We start from the raw sequence: 24,108 nt of genomic DNA, 5'->3' as shown, positions 1-24,108 counted from the left end.
TCCTTCACTAATCGCCTGAGTTCACTGAAATCAGCTTTCCTAAAGTCCAGCACGTTCACCCTGCTAGTTACCTTACCCACTCGAGGCCTTATGCTGAATTGTATTTTTAGGTGATCGCTGTCCCCCAGATGGCTACCGATCTGTAGGTCCCCTACTATGTCATCCCCCTTAAAGCACTTATCCTAAGTCAGTTCCCGGAATGAGGAAAATATATACTTGTGTTTCAATAGCAAGCTTAGCAACAGCTTTTTGGAGAAAATATGAAGTTAATAAGTAACTGAGAGCAAAAGTTTGATCTCCCTATGTTGGTTTAGCCATGCCCTACTTACAAAAAGGGAACTGCTTACAGCAAGAATTTTGCTTGGCATGAAAAGACGGTGTTGAGCAATCTGGATATGGCATGTCAGACTGTTTAAAATCCTTGTTGGCTTGTTTTTTCTTCATAAAGCCAATTCAAGCTTTTTCCTCTTAACTAAGAAGCTCAAAGAAAATTACCACTGTTGAAAGCTTGGTTATAGGAACAGACTGTTATGGTAGTAGATTTAAGAGAAATTAGGAATAATTTTTGAATATGAATAGAAGATCTTAGTATCTATTGGAATGTTAGTTTGAATTAAAATGATTAATTTACTAATTTATTGTCAATTTTATACAATACAGTGTAATCAGATTTGAAATACATTGATTGGACTATTCTATGGCAGCTGAACCAATAATTTGTCAAGCATGGAAAGCCCTATGTTGAAGAAGCGTATAATCCTTTGTTTGTATAAATACCACTCCCAAAAGAGATTAGACGTAGTAATGAACCTGCAGAAGACTTTAATAATACATTTAACTTGTTGCCCCTTAAACTAAGATGTTCATGTTAAGTTCACTCACGTGTTGTAACTGTTTGCATCTAGTGTAGCTTGCTATCTGTAGCTTCTTAAAGTCTGTTTTGGTTTCAAAAAACCCCCTTAAATGTCAACCTTTTGTTAATATGAAAGAAATTGAAGAATGACGGTACAAAAAATGAGGAATTTTGATACAGGTTACTTAATCAAAAATATAGTGGTTGGTGTTCATTGTGTTTGGTTAGTTATTTATTGATTTTTAATGCTCTGCTTTCTGGAAGGGCAGGATTATGAGAACCAGCTTCAATCAGGAGCCAGCTTCAGTCACTGTAACTCAGCCTTCTGGGATTTTTATTTATTATTTATTCCCCACCCCCCTTCCCCCAGCAGGCAGGACACACAATATTGAGGATCTTGGATAAAATTTATCATACACCCACTCTTGCATGACAGGTGGTGGGACTGTGTCCTTGATGCTGGACTCCCTGCCTATCCAGATGTTCAAAGGATGCCATGGGAAGTATGGTATTGGGGACTAGTCCCTGATATCATGCCTTCGATGGGGCTCTTTAAGCTTGGCAGTGTGCAGCATCATCTGACAGGTTCTCCATATGTTGGCAGACTGATAGTCCTGCATGAGGCTGGCAGTGTGGTGGAGCTTTACTGAGCCGCACCTTCAATTGATGGTACAATGGGGAACAGCCAAAAAAATTCCATAGAACTTGACGAGCTTCTTGTTTTGTTGTTCTACTATATAACATAATTAATGCATTAATTGTGTTATGAGTGTGATGTCTATTAGACTCCCGTGAAGCTAATGCACTCACTAGTTTCTCACTGTTTCCATTTTGCCCTTGAAGTGGTGATGCATCTTTTGGGGTTCCTTTCCCTAGGAGATGGAAGTTACGGAAGGCCCTAGATGGCTCCATTCACTGGAGGGAAAAAATGTCGTAAATACTTTTGTTTTTGTGGCAAAACAAGAAACAAAAAAGAAATTGCATGCTAAAGGAGCTGATGACCATCAACGTTTCCTCTGCTAGAAGGATGGCATACCCATTGGGAGGGCTTGGGAGTAGGTAGTTTCTCCTGCAGCACTGCTGTTGAAAGTGGGTAGAAAACCAAAATGAACAGGATTTGAATATATGCCGTTATGTAACTGTGGTGTGCCAGCTCCAAAAAGGTGTACCGCACACTCAGGCTAGGCATGGCAAGCTGAAAACCATGTGGTTTTTGCCTGTGTGAGGGTATGGTGAACCATGAGCACTTAAACAGAATGTATGATGGGAATGCTTTGCCTACTGAAAACCTTGCTAGGTCAAGTGTCCTTGGCACTGGTAGCACTGGTGTAGTTATGCATCATAGAGGTGCAACCCTGGAGTGTCTTGCATTCATTTATAATGTTTTATGTTGGAGGCTTTACTTATTAAATGTTGAGGAGAAAACCTCTTCTGAACAGCAGAGCTATACATAATAACATTTTTAGACCTCCATTATAAGCCCTTGGGGTATGTTTTCTTGTTTCTTGTTTTTTTTTCTTCCCCCCACCCCCCTGGGAAAAAAAGAAGCTCTTTTTGCAAATAAATTGAAAGCAAAGGGTAGGTTATGAACAGTGGATAGTGGGAAGCTGTGCAGAGAACTCACTTGCCTCTTCAGTTTACTGGAATAGTACTTACAGAGTATCCCTGCTTAAGAATAGAGACAATGACCTTACAGTAATGGATAGTGATTATATTTGAAGGTGTAGGAAGCATGAATAAAAGCTTTAAGGTAATCTTAATATTTCTGTTTGTAGACTCATCAATGATAACTGAACTGGGTGCATGCCACCTGAATAGTAGCTCCTGTACAGTGCTTTTCACTTGTAGATCAATGTAGGCTAAATTCAACTCTGCCCTCAAATGTACCTGTCCCTTTTTTTTTTCTTTTTAAATTGAATTCACTGGAAGTTGTATTGCTTTGCTTGAGAGCAAAGTAAAACACTACGGGTGTGTTCAGACGAACGTGCGTGTGCCTTTTGCAGCATCTCAAAGCCCTTTGAGATGCTGCAGGAGGCACGTGTGGGAATCAAAAAATGTTCTCCATGCTGCAGATTTGCAGTTCAGGGGCGAAATCAGACCCCTGGATATGCAGGGGTCAAAAAATACCCCGGGGGAAAAAAGTGGGGCAGGGTACGGTCCAGGACCATGCCCTGAAGCAAACGGAGGCTCGGGTTCTCCACAGAGACACTTCGGTAGCCGGCCAGAGCATCTCTATGGTTGACCCTCAGTCGCTGAAGCATGCTGCCTGCCCATGCAGGGAGCTGGACCTGGGCTCTGTGCTGATAAGTGGGGAGGGGGCCTGGAGGAAGGGATCATGGAGAGACCCTTGCCTGCCCCACCCCTCACCTGTCCCCCATTGCTGCCTTACCTGGCCCCAGCATCATGGCAATAAAAAAAAAAAATAGCGAAAAAATAAAAGAAAAAGCCCTGCACTCCTGGCAGTAGCAGCTGCCACGGTTCACTGATCTGGGTGGCTGGGGGAGCAAGCAGGGGTGTACTGGCTATGTGGCCCCTGTGGGAAAGTCTGAGCTGTGTGGGGGTGCTGTGCCATGTGGGGGGCAGGGGACCCACCCATCCTGCGCAGCCTTCCCCACAGTCTCCCCATGATCCACCCACACATGCCATGGACCCCCCCCATCCCTCCACATTCCCCACCCCTTCTTCCCACCACCCTTCTGCAAATCCCACATTCCCCCAGCGTGCATACCCTGTGTTCCCAGCTGCCAGATGGGATGGGACCTGCTGGCAGGAGCTGTGGCTGCAGGGGCTGCTGTCCCCACATCCTGTTTAGTGAAGGGGTCAGGGGGAGCTCTAACTGCTCTATGGTAAGAAAACCAAAGGCAAACAGCAAAGCATATAGGTATTTAGAATTCATTTTATTATGATGATAGAGACACTGGTAGGCTTGCAAATTGCTTTAACACTGTAGATATATCAATAAAACATGGCCCAACTGATCTCGCAGTTTCTCTCTAGATATATATGTATCTATAGATATAAATCAATCTCTCTCTCTCTCTCTCTCTCTCTCTCTCTCTCTCTCTCTCTTCCCCCCCCATATATATCAATATATAGGAACTTGGATTTTGGGGTATTTAACAGAGTGACTTTGGGATATTTTTATCAGGTATTTTTTCAGTTTTCAAATAAAGATCACCAGAATTCCTGCTAGGGAGGCAGGTGGCAAGGCCCAGGCAGAGGATCTGGCTCAGAGCTGGTACCTTGGACCCAGCTGGAGGTGGCTGACCTCTTGGCCACTTGGACAGGAGGACGTGCTTTGACAGTTCAAAGCAGGCCACCACACTGGGAACATCTTACGGGCGATAGCTGCCCAGATGGCCGGGCAGGGTGCACACATGGCAGTAGTGCCGCACAAGAGCCAACTCTGCAGCCACAGCCTGCTGGCGGCTGGCCCAGAGGGGCAGGTGCATCAACTGGCTGTGCAGTCCCTATCTGGGTCTGACAGGTGCACAGCAGGTCACAGCCGTGTAGCAGCCCCCACTGCCAGACTGCTGCAGTGGGTAGAGGGTGCAGCGAACTCTCAGAGCTGCTTCAGCAGTCCAGCTGGCACATGGGGTAGTGTCCCTGGGTACAGATTGGCTGGGTCCCAGAAGCACATGAGACTGAGTAGCCATGAGCAACTTGCCAGGGCAGCCTTTTGGGGCCAGGACAGGACAGCTTTTTACACTGTTGGGGCCAGCACAGGTGCTGGCCCTTGGCTGCAGATCCAGGAGGAGCCAGGCAGGGTTATTTTGCCCCAAGTGGCACAACTTGCACCACACCCAAGTGCATGTCTGGGCACGTGTGCTAAGGCAAAAAGCCCTGGCTCAAATTTGCACTGCTTCTGTTGGAGCTGCTGCAAGCGCACGTGCCTGAATATGTGGACACGCCCTATGAGAGTTAAGGTTGTCAGTCTCTTACCTTCTTTGCTCCTTGACTTCCGGGTCAAAATCCTTAGCTTAATTAAATCAGTTTTGAATATGCTCTATGAAAACAAAAATGCATGCCTTGTGCTCATAGGACTGTCCTCTGCTTGCTGTTCCATTCATGCCTTGTGCTAGTGATTCTGTAGGACTGCCTTCTGCTCCAAACTTAGTGGCGGGGGGAAGAGTTATGGTTCTCACTGACTCTTCTGAACTAGAGAATGAAGGTGATTTGAATGTTGTGTTCTTCCCTTTCTCCCCAGACAGCTTGACTGTGTTCCCGATGATGATGGTGGCAGGGGTAGCCGTTGCTGCAGTTGTAGGTGTTGTTTTGCTCATCTCTCTTATTGCGTGTATCATCGTCAGAAAGAAGAACTCTAAAAAGCGTTATTCTGGGTAAGAACTCTTCTCTCTTCCTCAGCGTGTAGTGGGAAGGACAAAGAGGACCAAAGGGGTTGAGATGGGGCAGGACTCATTCCAGCCGGATCTTTAGGATTTGGCTATTGCAACCTCCCAAATAGGCTTTCAGGATCAAGTGGAGGACTGAGTTTATAGCTGGGATTCATGTCCACTCTTGTGCCTGATCATTGTTGTCCAGCTCTATACTACGCTTGAAAGGACAAATCTATCCTTAGATGCACATGCAACTCCTATTAAAGTTATTTAACTTCTATTGTCCCCAAATCATAGTTTCGTGCCCATAGGAAATCTCCCCCATTGCTCCAAAAAGGGCCATGGATTGCATGCGTTTCCAATAAATTGGTCTGCTGAGAGAGTATCTGTGGGCTTCTGGTTTCCAGTGCACTGTGGAAGTAGTATCTACCCCCATTTATCAGCACACTGTTCAACTTAAGGAAGAAAAAATCTCTCTCTATTCATGCTGTGGCTTCCCTATCTTCATTTCCACTTGAGATGTAAAAAAACCAAATAAACTTGATTAAAAAAAACACCTGTCTGCTTGAGGGGACAGTATCAAAGCTTTAAGCAGGGTTGTGGGAATACAAGCTCTCACTCCCTCCCCTCCGACTCTCCAAGATGCAATGAATGCAAAGCTGCATGCACCAAAACTGAATGCAGCAGGTTTTATACTTCTTTATCCCAACCTCCACACATTCTTTCCTGTTTCTTGCACTTATGTGATTTACCTAGACAATAAAAGAAACTTCCCTTCCCTAAGGGAACCTTTCTGGGTGTCTCTAAATGGAACTTTTCCCTACTCTGTCCTGTTCCCAGCTGGAGAGCTTAGAGAAAGTGGGTAAGACTGAATGAAGTGAAGGCAGGTGTGTATGCTCCGAGTTCAGTGTGGAAAGCCTTGCTTCCCTTTCTGCATGTGTTCTTACAATAATACCTAAAGGAAGCATGCACTGACAGGCAAAGGCTCTCGTACCAGGGTCCAGATGCCTTGCTCATGAGTGATCTGCTCTCCATTGTTTCCGGCTGAACAATGCACAGTGTGGTGCCAGGGCTGGGTTGGTAGTATCCATGCACTGTAAGTTCTTCCAATAGTTTTAACCACTCTAGGCTTCCTTCCAGCAAAATAATCTTTGAATTTAATGCTGCTTTCAGTGACTATTTTACCACTGCATGCCATACTGATTAAAAGGAAGTAGGGGAAGGCTGGATGTGCTGTGGTTACTGTTCGCATCTATGCCACAGACTTGCAGACTTGTTTCTAAATGAAACTAACTTGGTGTGTGGTGGTATGATGCGCTTGTATTTAGATAATGATTCTGTCTTGGGCTGAAGTGGGGCGGGGCACTTGGGTGGTATCTGGCACCCCTGCATGGCAGTGACACAATCTCTGTTCTTACTGACTTTGGTGTTTTTTTGTTTTTGTTTTTTTTTCCTTTCTGCCTTGGTATGCTGGGATTGGATCCTGCTTATCTTCCTCTCTTTTCAGAGATCCTGATATAGACGCCAGATTGGGAATGTAACAGGGCTGGGTCTCCTCTTCCAGTCCCACTAGACACCATGGTAACTAATTCATTGGTGGTTGCTGTTTAATACCCGTGTGTATGTGTACACATTTCCTCTTCCCTTGCTGACTAACCAGCTAGCTCTGTGCTAACATAACTCCATTGTAACTTGTGCTGGAATCTGTTACGTAGAATGGCAAGGAGGGGTGATGCATTTCATTAAGCGCTTTGGGTTCATTGTCTCATGTCTAATCAGGGCGGGAATGCTGCGTATCCCAAACTGTGTCCCACTGATCTCTTCCAGTAGAGAACTCACCAGTGCATGGACTAGAACTCAAAAAAATTCAGACTCTTCCTGTAGAAATAAAGCCAAACTCCAATGCCTGTTTTGCTTACATGACAGTAACCTTGTTTTTCTGAAGTACCCATCACCATAGTCTCTCTGTGCACAAGCTTCTTAAAATTGCATTGTAACCTGTAGGTACGATACAGACTTGTAGGAATACTTTGAATGAATCCAAGGAAATCACTGCTGATGCATTTTAATTGCCCAAAGGGCTGCTCTGGCGCAGTCCCAGTAACAGTGGAAGCCCCTCACTGGTAGGTGTCCCATCAACACTTCCCTTTTAATTATTGCCTGTTAAATATTTGAGAGACCAGGTCTCTGAAAGTTTACTTAGCCCCTGGATAAACAAAAAGGTTGGCTTGTGAAAGGCATTCTGTTCAATGTCAGTATCGTTACTCACATGTTTGTCATTGGCTGTGTGCATTCTTTATGGAGAGGTGTATGGTGAGATGAGGATGCTTAGTTACCGGATAGTAAGGGAAAATTATTAGTCTTTTTCTTTAGTGCATGTATGTAGATAAGAAGAGTATGCATGGCAGAGGATTGAAAATAAGTTGCTGAGAGGGGAAGGGTTGTCTCAAAAATCTGAAGGGCCACTTCTCCTGGGTTTAAAAAGAGGAGGGGGAGGGGAAATATAAGATTTCCAGAGGTGTCTTCTTTTCTCTCTTGTATGCAGACAGAAAGGAGAAAATTGAAAGTCAAACTAAACTGAGCTAATATTAAAGTTTCCTCCAATTTCATGATTTGCTCATGAAAATGATGGCTCCGTTCTACTGTAAATCCAGTGGGCTCTAAACTCTGACAGCCCATCTACTGCTATTGACTGTTATGGTGACCACTACAGACACCAGCTTCTAGTGAGTGAGGGACTGAATTGGTCTGGAAGATAATTAATATAAGATAACTAGTTTGGAGACATCATGCAGTTGCCTGCGTGGTGTGGTAGAGCTGATAGTCCTGTCTCTAGTTGTAGTAATAGTACCCTGTTTCTGTGTGCTAAGGGTTGTGCTGTTCAGCTTGGGTATAGCATGTCACTGGTATGTTACCTTAAATCTGAGTCATCAAGGAAGAAGTCTTGCTTCCTGGTGGCTTAGTATGCTTACCGTGGATGGTGGGGAAGAGTAGTAGAGAAGACAGTACTTAGGGAAGCTGCTAGCCCCGGTAGAGTTGCTGCTTGCCTTTCCATAGAGGGCTGTGTGTGTGTGGAGAAGTGCATAGTGACTGGACAAAGAGAGAGAATGTAAGTTGGTCCCAGTGTACCCATTATGATCACATTTACTTTGGCATAACCTGCCGCTTCATCTTGCCATCACTTGCTTTTGTTTTTGTTCCTTTTTTTTGTTTGTCTTTTGAATGTTGTCCTGCAAACTCTGCTCTGCCACCTCGTCAGCTGCAGTACCTCTGAGAGCTTGATGTCACCGGTTAAGCAGGCTCCACGGAAGTCACCCTCTGACATGGGGTGTCTGGTAAACAGCGTGCCCACCAGATCACACCAGGTAAACGGCATCCTGCTGCTTTCTGAACTCTCCAATGTTGTGTCCTCCCAGGACATGGGAGAGACCGTGCCTGTGCTGTGGAGCAGATGGAGGTGGGTGGGAGAGGTGGATAAGCTTACTGTATGTTCTGCTGCATTTGAGCTACATGGGAGGTAAGATTGTCTGCTCGCTGGAAGCTGAAGCTGGGGAGCTTCACACACAAGGAGCTTCAGCTAAGAGTTTTTCATAAGAGGGGAAGGATTCATTTTGGCAGTTAGCTTCCCCTTGTCTTATCTAGGCAAGGAAGTAGTTCTTACCTCTTATGCAGCACGATAACTAATAAGGTGACTTTTAAAGTGAAAATAAGGCACAGCTTATAGTTTTGCCTTGACTTGCTGACATGCATTAAAGCGTAAGCTACAGGGCTTACCATGACAATGTGAGTTGCATACGAAGTTGTCCAGTCTTTGCTAGATTTTTTTTCCTTCTGAGAGAAAAACATGGTCTTCCTTAGTGTAGATGTGCCCTTGTGCTTGAAAGGGAGTCAGCATAGTGGAAGAAGTTGAGGGTGATGGTCAGGCCCTGTGTGCATGCTTTTGGCTTCTGAAGTCTCCTTTGCCACAGTAGGCTACCATTAGCTTTGTGAGCTGATAACAATTACATTTCATTGCTTCTTCTAAAACCTTTGAACTTGTTTAGTTTCACAGAACAATTGAAGGAAGAAGCTATCACTGTCTTGGCCAACCATCCCACAGGAAATGGAGGTTTCCTTAATGAGCTGAGGGGAAGGGACTTGGATTGACAATGGGCACTTTAAGCTGGGATTCTGTGTAACGTGGTGTCCTTAAAGAATATCCAAGGTATCAGTGCTGGAACATGTAGTGGTATGTTTATGAGCCAGTGGAAGAAATTAGGCCAATAATAATGGAAGTGTATGAACACCTTAAAGATACTGAAGGAGAGGACTTCTGTAGTTAGTGCAGAGAGTACACTGAGCACTGTAGAGCCAAATGAAGACAAAGTCTGTGCCTGTACGAATTAAGCTTCCCAATAGGCATTTATAAATGTAGATGGTATAAAACAAGAAAAGTTAGATGGCTTTGTGGATCTATATTTCAAATGACTAAATTCCAACTGTAATGTCTTTTGGCCATCCTGTTTACAGGTTTTAGGAGTGCTTGGGAAGACAGTGTACTTGTAGTTCAGGAGAACTATTTTTTGATTTTGAACAGAACTTAGTGGATTATTTCCATACAAAGGAAAATCAAATGATGACTATTGTTTTAGGCTAGAGTTGAAAGGAAATATTTCAAGGAAATATTCTTGGGCTACTTTGAGCAAGGAGGTAGACAAGGGATCATGCAGCTGTTGGCCTGTTTGAGATGGGGTTTACCAGGAGATTTAAATGACAGCAGCCATGTTGAAACTAGTAGAAAAGGATGGAGTGGAATTATTTTTAATCAGAAAAAAAGAGCTTGTTCCGGAACAAGGATTTAGAGATGGAGTTATTTTGCAGTAGCTATTTTGGTCAAGTTCCCTGTGTAGAAAAAAGCCCAAAAGCTGAAGATTGGTTTATACTTAAGTGCTGTAAGAGCTATGTGCAGGAAGTGCATTTTAAGCCCAGCAGCACTCCAGAGAAGAAATCTGATGGCTGGAATCTGTTTGTAAGTTTCTTTTGTTTCAGTGTTACTTCCTGGTCCAGTGAAAGTGCTTTCTTATCTCTGTCCAACCATCTTGTAGTACACTGTTTTCTTGGAAATATTCCTGTTTTGTGGATTATTAGATTGAAATTAAGCAGTAGAAAATTGGCAATTATATGGCATTTTTTCCCGTGATCCCCTTCTATACAATTAGTTCTTATAAACTAAACAGTCAAAAATACTGCTATCCAATTTCAAACAGTTAGTGTGCTGCTGACTAGCATTGACAGCTGAACTATGAGCTCTTCCTTGGAAGCTTAATAAAGGATTTGATAGATGGGCAGAGAACATGGGAGCTGTAGGCACAGAGGAAGGCGTGGGAAGTGACTTTGGTTGTGTAGCATGGCAGTTGAGGCTTTGGGAACTGGGGTGGAGATGAACCTCTGGGCAAGCAAAAAGGATTTTGGCAGACCTTGATGGCACCTAACTGCTCCTTTGCCTCCTGCCTCAGTATTGTCCACTGTCTTGGGGTATGGGCACTTGTTTCTTTTTAGTGATCCAAAATGAAGTTAGGTTGGTTTGACTTCCTTCTCCCCCATTACTTTGATTTGAATCACAATTACAATCAACAAGCAAGAAACATTGATGTAAATAACTGATTTTTAATCTTTGCACTTTTTATTTCCTTTCCAGAAGAAAGGTTCATTCTCATCGGTATAAACATGCCAACATGTTGATTTGTAACTAAATATAGCACCCACAGTAAATTTTAATGTTCTTTTTAGTTGTTAGGAGATACTGTCTATATGCCTATTTGAGCAGTTCATAGTTTATACATTTATTTAGGTTCTTATGCTTGCTTTTCTTTAAAAAAAAAAAAAAAAAAAAAAAAAAAAGAAGTATGTCATTCACAATTTTTTTTCATGCCAAGCTGTAACTGGAATTGCATTAAAATGAATAAAATAGCAGTTGCTTATATTAAATAAAGTTAAAGCTCCCTGAAATATACAGGATGCATAAGAAAAAATACTAACTGAAGCATGTTTTATATTTAAAACTGACTTAATTTAATAAAAAGAAGTATTGAATGTAGTTAGTGAGCTGATGGATGGCTTCTGATTACCATGGTGCTTAAATACCTTTGTAAAAAATGGAGAGATGCTCCAGTGGTACTTGCAAAAGTGCCTGAGCACTGACTTAAATAGGAGTTTGGTATTTACTCTACTGAAACACTTAATGGGATGTACAAAATTACACATCTTCAGTTCTGGGTGCCTAAATACCTTTGAGAATCTGGCCTAATGTTCTTCATGCTTATAGAATTAGTAAGTATCCTCTGACTTGATTTTATTAATATATTTTAACTTTTTCAGTCTTTGCTGCTTTTTCAACTTCCCATTGGTTTTCCAGCTTAAAATGAGCTAGCCCAAATGAGAACATAACCTTTTTATGGCTGCTTAGTTAAAATTAAACCAAATTAAGAGCAAATGCCCATCTGCATCACGAAACTCAACTATTTACACCTGGAAAAAATATTAATTCACTTTGCCCCATTCTGAAAACTGAAATAATACAGATGTTGAATGCAGTACATGACACTATAATATATTTATAATGCCTATGTTGATCTAAAAATCAATGTTTTCTCCTCCATTATGTTTGGAATCTAAAAAGCAGCATATTTTAACCCAGTGGGGGCCAGCCTTTTTGGCACGGGTACCACAAATTAATCTCATGTTCTGCCCATCTATCACTGATCCCCTTTCTCAGCCTGATTTCCTGCCCTGTTTTCTGCTCCATACTCTATGATCCCTGCTTAATCTGATGCTCTGCTTTCTGTGTCTTTCCCAGTTTGCTTCTGGGTAGCCTGTCCCTTCCCTTCCTTCCCTTCCCTGACCTGTTGCATACACAAAAAGGCTGCCTGTGTCACTTGTGGTGCTTATGCCACAGGGATTGGCTACCACTGCTTGAACCCATTGCAATTTGCAAATGGTTCATTTAAGTAGCATGTCTTTTTATGTTGTGTTTTATTACAATTTTAATAGTGTAGTCCTTAAAACCAGTCATAGTTGCAAATATAATTTGAACAGGCTTATTTTAAAGAGAAAAAAGCTGAATTTGAATTTTTTAATATAAATTTTTAAAAGTGTGTACCCATCCATCCTGAAAGTAATTTATATATGATGACTATTTAAATGAAATAAAACTTGAGTCACTGATCTGTTTCGGTTATCATCTCAGAGGCAGTGTTTTCAGACTGTCAGTAAATTTGGATAGAATCTGCATTGGTTTAACCTGCTAACTGATGATATTTTGAAGGTTATCTATGAAGCTGAAAGGTTAGAGTGTCTTCAAATGGTCATTTTTAACTTTCAGAAGCCAGTGCAGTTCCACTCATCTATGGCAGCACCTCATTTATTTCTCTTATTTTCTCTCTCCTCTCTCACTTTTTCTTTTTACAGTAAAAGCTGTGTTAATCGGCATTTTACTAACAGGAGTACGCTATCTTCTGGCATGCGTGTGAAGTATTTCTTGAGCAGGGCTGGGGGGGGGGGTGGGAAGGGCAGTGGCTCCCCTATGTGGGCTGCACAGGAGTCGCCTGGCCGGCTGGATGGGGTGGGGAAGGCATTTGCACGCAGCGGAAGTCACCACCGCCATCCATGACTCTGCGCTGCTGTCATGTTAATTCCAGTAACCAGAATTTTTAGATAACTGGCACCCTCCTTACCCCACTCATTCTGGATAGCAAAGCTTTACTGTATTTAAACTATTGCTCAATTTACAGAGCAGTTTAATATAGCTGCACAATTGCAGATTTTTAAGCTACTGCACAATCTCACTTTAGACCATGAGACCTGCTTATAAATGATAGTTTCTGAACAAGTTCTCTATAAATGTTTAATTCTGGCTTATGTAGAAGAGATGTCTCGGGTTAGCCCACTGTGTTATAGATGCCTTGTCAAATGGTACCCATACATTCTAAGCTGTGTGTCTGATTCTCCAAATTATTAGAGAATTGGATAACTCAAGTCTGCTGTCACCATCCTTTCTTTCTCAGCAAACATGTCGGGAAAGAACATCTTGTAGCCTCTGCTTTTGACTTTATTTTCCTTTTCTGGGATTTCTGTTTTACAATAATCATTGCTCTTCTCTCCCACCCATACAGTCATCTTCAGTGCAAGGATCCATGTTAACTCTTACTGACCTGCTTGGCGGCTTGAGTTCTAACAGATTTGAAAGCAAATGTTGCTGTTGCAATATTGTCACAGTAGGTAATCTCCAGCTTTGAGTACTCAGCTACTTTATCTCAAATCTGCAAACCCTTCTGGTGAAAGAGAAGCAGCACTGACTATAAAATCTACTTGTAGTGTCATGTTGCCTGCACACTTACCCACACTTACCTCCTTACCCCTGGGATATAGCTTATGCCCAGGCTTTAATTTGGCTTGGTAGATCAAAACCAGATGGTATTACCTTAGTGATTAACTTTTAAATAGAACATGCACATTCGCAAATGACCTGTACAAAGATTTTTAAGACATTTCCAGAAGTCTTAGTTTATTTGGAGTGTATGTTGGGACTGGAGGGAGCGGGGGGTAGGCAGTGCCACATGTGTGGCGATGCAGCAAGAGGACAGGCGGCACACGTGTCCGCACAGGGCTGTGGCTGAACTGGACTAGCTCCAGGCAGGAGCTGCCTTTGTGGTCCAGTGAGTGGGAGGGAGTGCTGTGCTGCTATGACTGCCAAGGTGAGGGATCCCTTGCCAACCTGGCAGCAGTGTGGGGGACAACATGCTGCTGCAGCTGTGACAGCATGGTAGTCCAGCCTGCTGGACCCTGGAGGTGGCTTCTGGTCCTGCAAGGGTACAATACTGCACCCCACTCTGGACACAGAAATCTGGGGGGAGAGGGGCATTGCCTGTGCCCACTCCTACCCCCCCCATGCATTACCTGTGCCCATACCCACCCTCTTCCTTACACCCATCTCCTTCCTCACACACTTGGGGATCTGGGTGCAGGGAGCTGTGAGTTGGGAGCAGTGAAGAGCACTGGCAGGGCCAGGGGGCTGTGGGTTGGGAGTGAGGGGCACTGGCAGGGCTGGCGGGTTGTGGGTCGGAAATGAGGGGCAATGGCATGGGTGGGGCACTGGCATATCGGGGCTGCTCAACACCACATAGCAGTGGGAGGGACAGCTGCAGTTGGACCAGTGTCGTGGTGAACAAAGGGGGCAGGGGAAATTCTGACTTTCTGTGATTAAAAACAACCAAAATTTATAGGTATTCTGAATTTATTTTAATGATTGAGGCACTTGTAGGCTTCCAAATTGCTTTAAAATGGTAAGTATATCAATAAAATATTGTGTTCAACTGATAACCAATATATGTAGTTGAATTTCAATTTAATTTTTGAAAAATGTGGATTCAGGGTTTTTAAATCAGAATTTGGAATTTTTAGCATAGAACTTCGGATTTTAAACAGAGAACACCAGGATCCTTGTTATGTTGAGTTTAGTTTTAGTGTCCCTGTCAGTTCAGCAATTTTACATTCCTGGCTTTCTGTTGACAATTTTCTAGCACAATAGTGGCCCTTTAGGTTCTCGTCCTTTGCCAGGTTCTTTCTGAAATGCAAGCTATTTAAGCATATTTGGTTAATGTGAGGCAGTGCAATTTGTTCTTTTGATTAAGAATGAATCATGAAGAGAAATGCCAATTCTGCCATATCTAGCACTTAAGATGATAGCTGTGAACCTTCTATTAAGACTCCTGTTGGAGTTCATTAAAAGCTTTGAATTGACCAACTTTCTCCATAGACTTATGTCACTGTTTGCTACCTTCCTCTGCCTTGCCAGATTGCGGAGCAAACTGCCGTCACAAAGATTGACTAATTCAACATTGTGCTTGATTACTTTAAGCTTAGGAATGTGTGTGTATTTTGCATACTAAAAGACAATATTGCATGGCAGTCTAGGTACAAACACCTAGTAGGCACATCAGTTTTCAAACTATATTCTAATAAGGACTATTGTTTGGCTTTTAAATCTCTGATACATTATCTCCATTCTCCCAAAATTAACTTGAGTGTTTTGCAGTGGAACAAAGAGTTGTTTCATTAGTTCTTTCTTGGCAAGGTCCTAGAAGCATATGATAAAAGCCTCTGCAGTGGCATCTACTGATATGATTGCATTTGTTTCTTGGGAATAACTACATGGTGCTTGATCAGTTATTCAGCAGATTGGAAAACAGTGTTAATTATCACGATGGGGCTCCTTCCAGAGACTCATGCATGATTATCAGCATGATCTGAACCATATTTACTTACATACACACTTTCTTCCCAAAAAATTATCCCTCCAAAATTGAGGGGGATGTATTTAAACTGGAAACTTCTTTCTGCACTGGATTAGAGGAGTGGGGATGCTGGAATGGCTTCCAAGGGCTTGACAGCAGTCGCGACATAGTAAAACCTGTAACTCTAGAGCTGCAAGGAGAGGGTGAGTTGTTCTAAGGAGTGGGCTGCATGTGGCCATCAGCCATGGTGAGCCTGTGTTGTGGTGGTTAAGATTCTGGAAAAAATCTTTTTCTTCATTTTGCCTTCCCAAAACAAGGAGCTTATCTTATTTGGGAGAAGGGAGGTGGGGGATGGGAGTGAGTAAATACAGTGATAGTGAATCTACTAGATGGAATCTTGCAAAGCGTCTGTGTATTATTCGTCATCTTTACATTTGTTAATTCAAGCATGTCTGAGGAGTAGAGGAGTTTGTCAGATGCTCTGAAAATGAGTTCTAGGCTCACTTGGCACAATTTAAAGCACTTGTACAGGAAGTATAGGGCACTTTTTTGCATTTGAACTGTAAGTGGTAATTATCCCTGGCATTGATGCTATGAACCAGAATGACATCACTGCTAATAGCCAAGAATTTCAAAGTCATAGCTATTGCCCAGTAATTTTTTATTTAAAATTTTCATTTTATTTAGCTCGCATGTCCATCCAGCACCCTTACCTCTTTTTGCTTGCTTTTTTGTTGTTGTTTATTTGGTATGAGCTTTTTAATGTAGTTTCATAAATACTTGAACCAGAGAGAGTTTAACTGGAAGTCCCCACCAGAGGGCTGTAGTATTTGGAAAGAGCCCTTTCCTGTTGTGGTTGGAAAAATTGCTGAGTGGTAGCAGCTGCATGCAAGAGCTATTTTTCATAAAAGCAATGTGGCTCCATAGGGGTGGACTTTTGTCCCACTCCTTGCTTCAGTTTAGTCCGGATGATAGATTGTAGGGATATCTGAGTCAGCTCTATCCAATGTATACCTGCTCTTCTGGGAAGGAAGTGTTTGGGAATATAAAGTGAAGTAGCATCCAGACAGAGAGAGAGGGAAAGCTGAAAAGTGAACTGGAACTGAGAAAGGGGAAATATTATTGAGCCACAAATTTAGAATTTATTGGGTTTCAGATCTTTTGTAGCAATGCAAGATTTTTCCAGAAGGAACAAACAAATTAAATCAGTTGTCTTTTCCAGATGACATAGGATTGTTAGTGTTGCTGAATGTAGAGACTGCTGAGACCACTCAGTAGCCTCCATCTAACTGACCAAGTGTGAAATGTCCTAACATTGCAAAGCAGGCATATCCCTTTCCTTTTCTTAAAACCTTTTTGCAGCTTTTTGCTTGTTTCTCAGATACCCCTTATTAGGAAGTGCAGCACTCCAGATCTGTCTCCATCTTGAGTAATTGCTTGCATCAGTGGTTCCCAAATGGTGGGTTGTGACACCATTTGGGGTTGCAACATTGGTGGTTGGGGTCACAAGATTTCAGTGCCCACAGTGGGGTGTGGGGCTGCAATGGGACTGGACCAGCTCCAGGCAAGAGCTGCCTCCGTAGCCCAGCAGGTAGGACCCAGCACAGGATGGAGTGCTGCACAGTTGTGGCTGCCAAGATGAGCTGCAGCGGCACCAAGTTGTGCCTCTGCTGCTGCCAGGTGGGCAGGGGGCACCTCAGCTTGCCAGCTGTGGCTGTGCGATACTCCCTCCTGTGCCAGGTCCTGCCTGCTGGGCCATGGAGCCCCCGAGGGGGAGGGCAGAAAGACAGGGAGCCCTAAGCTTACAGCAGGGAGCCTGCATCTTCCCTCCCACAGCTCCGGTCAGGCTGTGCCACCCACGGGATGAGGGTGGACAGAGGGGCAGGAGCTGGTCTCTGCACTTCTATATGCTCTACTCTGGCCACACAGCTGCCACCTCCTGCAAGCGGCAGCTAGGGCTTGGGCACTGCTGGAGAGGGGGGAGGGGGAAAGAGGGGCTGCAGGCCCTGGCTCTGGGGCACCTGTGGGGAGTAGGGGCCTGCAGGTTGGGAGGGAGAGGCACTGGTAGGGCAAGGGGGCAGTGGGTCAGGAGTGAGGGGCACCGGCAGGACCAGGAGGCTGCAGGTTGGGGGTGGGAGGCTGTGGGTTGGGAGTGAGGGGCCATGCAAAAGATGGGGATCAAGCTGAGGAAAAGTTTGGGAAGCATTGGCTTCCGTGTTCTTGCACGCTGTGTCAAGGCACAGGCTGTTTGTTGCAGCTGAAGCAGCAGCCACTGTTCTTAATCTTTGTGTACTTTGCTGCCCTCTGGGGGCGGGGGGGGGATGAGCCAAAATTAGTTGGCCTGCATCTGTGTGTCCAGTTCTTATGGTGTGGGTCACACACTATGCATGGGGATTCCTTTCCAGGCTATGGATAATGCAGTTCCTTGAGGTTGGATCATCATAATAGTTGAGTAGTGTATGGAGGAATAATGCCTGGGCTTGAACTGTGGGCAAGATGTTCTGGCCATATTCCACTATAGATTTCTATTGGGCTTAATGTTGCTTTTCAGATTGCCAGGTGAAGCCTTGATCCCAGTAGCCAGGACTTCTTAGATCTGCTTTCCCACCTGGCTGGGAGACTGTTTGATAGAATGGGAAAGAGCATCATGTACTGCATTGACTTAAGTGTTTCTTGGTAGCCCCTCCTTAAAGTACTGGCATTAGTACAAGGCTTAGAGTGGTGGCTGCATCATGTCACAGCATCAGCTGCAAGCTGGAACTCATTTGCTCTGCTTGTTCTTTGATCCTCCAATTGTTCCGGTAGGGAAGCTGCATGGATCACGAGTTAGAGTTCATGAAGTGAACTCTGAACAGACTTTCCTCTTGCCTGAAGAAGCTTGCAAAGAACAAGTTTTCCAACTGTTTAGTTGCCCTAATAAAAATATATCACATCTACCAAAAGAACCTTGTCTGCCTATGTCCTTAGACCAACACAGCTACAACCAGCAACCCTGAAGTGAACTCTTGCACGCTGTGTTACTCTATAATACAATGCATTTATTATAGTAAAGATCCAGAATGCATCTGATGGAGCTACTTATTTTCTACTCAGGTTAATATGTTAAGGAAATGCTGGTACATTTCAGAACTTTGAATCTTGCTTTGCATTCCTCACAAGCTTGCCAGTTCAGTTAAAGGGAAGATCCTATGCTCCACGGTCTGCTGGTGGGGAGCAAGGTGGCAGATTAGAGTTGCTGTGTAGGCGAGGGTTCATTCTGCTTGCTTTGAGGTATCATTGGCTATTGGATGGGGTGTTTGCTGTAATTCTGTTTGTTGTGTTGCTTGCAGTAAGGCAAGGGAAGTGCAACCTGTTTTGAAAAATACTAATTCTCTATTTTTTTCTCTTTTAAGGGCCCAGTCATATATGCGCAGTTAGATCACTCTGGAGGGCAACACAGTGACAAAATCAACAAGTCTGAGTCCGTGGTCTATGCTGACATTCGGAAGAACTGAGAGGAGGTCCCAACCAATCCAAAGTAAAACACGCATCTAAACTGGAATTGCTTGAATGAAATGTGACCCAGAGAACTCACATGTGGCCTTTGATGCCCTAGCCTAGGACCAATGCATGTGGATACAGAGAGAAAGATATATATGTATTGTGTGTAAATAGTCTATTTAATCGTACAGAAGTGAAACCAATGTTGCATGTTAAGATGCGGTAAGAATTCTGCTTATAAATTGCCAATATTCTTTTTTTGTATCTAGGATAAGGAGAGAGAAAGTGAACATTCACAACCATCACGGTTTTAAAAATATTTTTATCTTAATCATGAATGGAAAAACTGGAAAATGCTTGAGATTCTAGACTGACCTGACCTTTCTCTTTGTGGGGGGAGGGTGACTTTCCTATTAAGAGGGGTATGAGGAAGGTTGTCCCTTCCCCTGTCCCCAGCCATATTAGAATGTTTTTCTGTATCACTTATCTTTTCTTTATGACTCCTCCTGCATCTCATTGAATACATGAGCTAGGGATGTAAATATCATTTTAAAAATGATTAGTTTAACCTCCTGTAATTATATTGGTTAAACAGTTAACCGATAATACAGCAGCTCAAGCACAGCTGCTCCTGGGAGCTGTTCTCTGGCCCTTGGGGGGAGGGGGAGGCAGCAGGGGGAGGTGGCAAGAGCTAATTGATGAGTCATTAGGCCACCTACTATTTTCCTTTTAGGCTATGGGTACTAGTCCTCCTTGCCTCTTTCTCCTCCTCCTCCTACCTGCTCTGGTTCCTGCTGGGGCACCATGCAGCTTCCCTTGCCACCCTGCCCTGAACTAAACAAGCTTAAGTGTTTATCACTGGGCTTATTGGTTAAACGATTAATTGTTTAACCTTTCACATCCCCGACATGAACCCTTTCCCTTAGAAGAACTCTCATAATTCGTATGAGGAAAGAAGAAAGAAGGTATCAAAGGCCTGGCAACTATTCTAACTATCTGAAATGTCTTTCACCCTTTTAATAATTGTCAACTTTTAGGTCTAATTTCTGTACGTAGCAGAAGCCAGTCTTTTTAAGGCATAGAGGTCAGGTTGGTATACTGAAGTTTGTGCCCTGAAAAGCCACTACTTTTTCATAAGGAAGCTAAAGCAGAGTAGGAAATTAAGTTTCCAGGTGATTTGCCTCAGTTAGATCATGCTGTGCTCTTTCATGAGATGCCAGGTTTCCTGTGAGACTTTCCTGGTTCATTTTGTCCATCAAACAGTAGGAGCTCTCGTGGAGATGGTGGTGTTGCACTTTTAAGAGGGGAAAGAAAGTGATAAAACTACTGGCAGTAATCTGCTCATATTCTTGTTTTCTCCTAACATGTAATTGGAACAAGGGAGAGAAGTGTGATGAATGGACTGTCACAAGTCTGCTGCTATTTGAGGACAAGGGTCTTCCTTGCTTCAGTGAGATTCTTCTGCTGTGTTCTGCTAGAAAAAGTTGAGCCCAATCCCATCTCCATGTGATGTTAACTCTATGTGTACTCAGCCCTTGGGGAACTTTCCTGTGATTGGCATTGTCTAGCTGCAAATGTATGAGCTTGACCCAGGCTGAAGAGATTCATAACAAGGCTTCATAGAGCCTCTTTAACACAAGCAGTGTTTTCAAAGTGTAGCTCAGTTCTTTTAGAAGAAAACAAGCTGCCTCTCAAATGCACTGAGCAGCAGGTGGCATGAGCTGGAGATCTTATTTTTGCTTGATTAGGGACATTGAATTTTTGTGTCCATGGAAACATGAACAGCAGTCCATTTCTGGAAAAGAAGACTGCTGCTAACTTGTAACTGCTCTATAATTTAGTAGGACTGCAGTGTGGGAGATTTGAGGCAGTATGGGACCACACATATTTTGAGCTTCCTTTCCCTTGGCTTATCTTAGCTTTGAGCCTTGTTTAGTAGCAGTAGTAACTTATGTTAGTGGAAGTGGACTCTTATATGACTTAGTGAGCAGACTTTGAACTTCTTTGACTTCCTGTTTGTTTGGTGGCTAATGTCATCAGACCCAGATGTCTGATAGGTTTCCTGATGCTCTCCTGACTGATGGTGAACTTTTAACTCTTATGTGCTTCATTGGCTTCCTCTGAATTCCCTGGTATTCTCCCCAGGGTTTTGCAAATAAGAAAGAAGTGCAGACCTTAAAAGGCTTTCAGTTTTTTTGGGGGTGGGGGACTGGGGGTTGGAGTTCCCAGTCTCTAGTTCTGTCGCAATGTTACTGCTAGCTCCTTGCCCCTGTGGGTCTACCTCTGATGAACAGTGTTGTGTGTAGAGGCTGGCTTGTTGAAGGATAGGCAGACTCTCTTGCATAAGTAATGGGCTGGAGATCAGAAAGGAGGATGAGGCTGCTCTACAGGTGTGAGAACTCAGAGCTGTCCCTTTTACTATGTGCATGGAAGCATGAGTAGTGCTGTAATGAAATGGCAGTCAGGTCTGGTATTACAAGTTTGTTCCACGTTCTGAGCAACTGAATGAATTAGCTGCTTTCTGTTCCTTTTCATAGCCTCTTTTGATACTGCAGTCCAATTCATGCCACTGTACTGCAGTGATGGGGGCCACTCTTGGATAACTGGAGCAGAGGGAGCTGTGTTGGAAGCCTGTACATTACAAATACTTTGCGTTTCCCAGGGGGACCTAATGTGTCACAGCACAAAACTGCCAATGCACATTTTTTTCTGTTTGTCAAGAGAAGTAGTTTCTCAGTTTTAAAACTGACCTTGTCATCACTGCAAAGAAACACTCTGTGGGATTGCCTCCCCAGGGTCTGGCTGCTAGAACTTGCACCTTTGGAAGGTAAAGGGTGCCGATCATATTACTTTTGTCTGACGTTTCTTACCCCTCTTAAAACTTGCTGCTGCTCACTGGAACTGCTAAAATGGCAAAGTGTTTTCCTAGGAACTGCCAGCCTTCCTCTAATTCTTTGGTGACTGCCAGCAAATATTTTTGAGAGTGGAGAAGTGGGGTACCCAGAGGATGGACGTTATTAGCACTAGTATGAATGAACTGGGAGCTGTGGACTATAATTTCCTTAGCCCTTTTCCAAGTTTAGGCCAGGGGTTGACTGCAGCTCTGGATACCCAGGTATCTGGGGCTAAGGTAGAGTCAGAGCCAACCCTAGTAGCCTGCTGGTGGTAAGGTGCACCATTCTGTTTAGCCAGAGACATGCAAGATATTGATAAGTCAGCATCATACTTGGTATCCTTTGAGTCCCCAGCCAAATGGCTAGATACCCTTTACAGCTGGGTCAGCTGGAGGTGGCCTGAAGCTTGAGTCTGTAGAGAGACTTCACTGTGCCTCTGGGTCTGTACCTTAATTGCTCTGCCACAATCTCCTTGGTATTTCTGGTGTATATCTGGTCCTAAGAACCTGAACGGGGTAGCAGCTGTATCCCTGTTAATGTGAGAGGCAATCTCAAACTGGATGATATTTTCAGATCTTGACTTCGGAGGATTTAAAAAGAGAAAACCCAGGTTGTTTGGCTGAGCATCTCATAATTTTTGGTGCTTGTGTATACAAAGTCTTAAGGGTTGCATTTCTCTGGAGTGGAATCTCCAGTGTTTGGGGGGGGGAGGGGGGAGGGTGCTTCTGATTTTTCATAGTTTTAATGCCCCAAGAATCTTGTTTCTAAATCTTGCTCAGAGTTTACATTATTCTTATATTTGTCTAGGACCTCCAAATGAAGGATTTTTCTATAATGTTTGTGTGAAAAGGGTGGTGGGCTTTCCTCCTTTTTCATAGATCTTTAGTTGAGGATCTGGGAAAATATCTGACATTTCTGGGGGCAGTCATATTCTCCTATGGTGGCAGCATGTAGACCACATGCAATGTGATATGTGAGATACCATGTCATTTAAACTACTATACTCAGACATCATACCCGTCTTAAGGCTTCCATTTCCCCTCTTTGCAATAGCACAAAGTTAATAAACCCTTTCATTTTTAAGGGATTTCTGCACTTTTTAAAACTGGAACATAAATTGTTTGTAAGCTCACTGCCTTCTGGGGTGAATGTGCTGTGCAGTCAGTCTTGTTTATCTCCTTCCAAAGCAGCTGTTCCCACGCTGGGGCAAAGACAGGTCCCCTCATTCCTGCAAATCACTGACTTGGAAAATACCTTCCTCAAATGAGAAGGAACCACACCAATGCTCTGCCAAATTTTGGGGGATAGAAAGAGCAGAACAAACACCTATAAAATGGGTGTATAATCTTTGGGGGGAGGAAGCCAGGTATACACCACAAGGCCTCCCACTAGAAATTTTAAGGCTGTGAAAAATCAAGTGATAGCAATTGTTCTTTGTGCTTTGCTTTGATAGATTCATCTGATTTGAACACAATTGTACTGGACATTTTTTTTCTTGAACTGACTTTCATGTTTTCTATTGTAATCTTGTGAATATTTTAATACACTTTTTTTTTCCATTGTTTGTCTGTTGTAATCTGTTGCACAAATCAGGGCTGGTTATGGTTCAGGATGGAGGAGGGAGACGAACACAAAAGTTGCCTCCTGCACAGGTTCAGACTCTCCAACGGAAATGTTATCCACTTCTCTCCAACTGAGATTAGACCTGGTATTGGAACATATTGAATGGCTGGAGACACTATTGGTGGGGGTGTTAGGAGTACTGTGCACACATTAAAATGTAGGATTCCTTGTGGGGTTGGGAAGTGATCTCTTCATGGTCAAGCTATAGGAACTGGTTAGTGGTGTATGCAGCAACTTGCTCAGCAAGTTGGTAGCAGACCTAGGAATAACGAAGGGAACTAGACTTCAGTCAACCAAGAGATAAACGTGCTTAGCAGAGGGCTTTTCAGTATTTGTGGACAAAAAGTATTTACTTGACGCAAAAAATGAGGTCCCCCCATTTAGCATAAAGAGCTTTTTCTCCTATCTTGGATTTGAATACAAGGCTGCAGGGAGAGAAGGGGGTGCTGTGGCTCTGATTTTGGTTGCCCCCCTTCCTATCCACTGCCTTCCCCACTACAGTGGGCCTGTCTCCTTGCTGCAGTAATGAGGGTAGGGTAGGGTAGGGAAGGGATGACAGATTTTAAAGACAATGCTCCAATAATTCTATACTTGGAAAATTATAACCAGTGTATACATTTTCCATGTCTACAGTCTAATTATTTGGGGGA

General features: G+C 43.5%; 1 protein-coding gene across 2 annotated transcripts in view; it reads left to right on the top strand.

The window, feature by feature from the left end:
- The window catches only part of MPZL1 (myelin protein zero like 1), a 33,144-nt gene extending 9,686 nt beyond the window's left edge, over positions 1-23,458 (top strand). Inside the window, exons 3-5 of one of the 2 annotated variants that reach the window (XM_019528678.1) lie at positions 5,061-5,193; positions 8,450-8,555; positions 18,854-23,458. In XM_019528678.1, the coding sequence (XP_019384223.1) occupies positions 5,061-5,193; positions 8,450-8,555; positions 18,854-18,955 (341 nt within the window). In that variant the 3' untranslated portion in view covers positions 18,956-23,458. Of the gene's footprint in view, positions 1-5,060; positions 5,194-6,697; positions 6,772-8,449; positions 8,556-18,853 lie in introns of both variants that reach the window. The other variant, XM_019528679.1, reaches the window with a different exon arrangement.
- Positions 23,459-24,108: the final 650 nt, after the last annotated feature.

Source organism: Crocodylus porosus, unplaced genomic scaffold (genome assembly GCF_001723895.1).
Source record: "Crocodylus porosus isolate Cpor-Errol unplaced genomic scaffold, CroPor_comp1, whole genome shotgun sequence".
Classification (NCBI taxonomy): domain Eukaryota; kingdom Metazoa; phylum Chordata; order Crocodylia; family Crocodylidae; genus Crocodylus; species Crocodylus porosus.
Note: the sequence above shows the minus strand (reverse complement) of the source record. Positions and strands in the feature narration are given on the sequence as shown.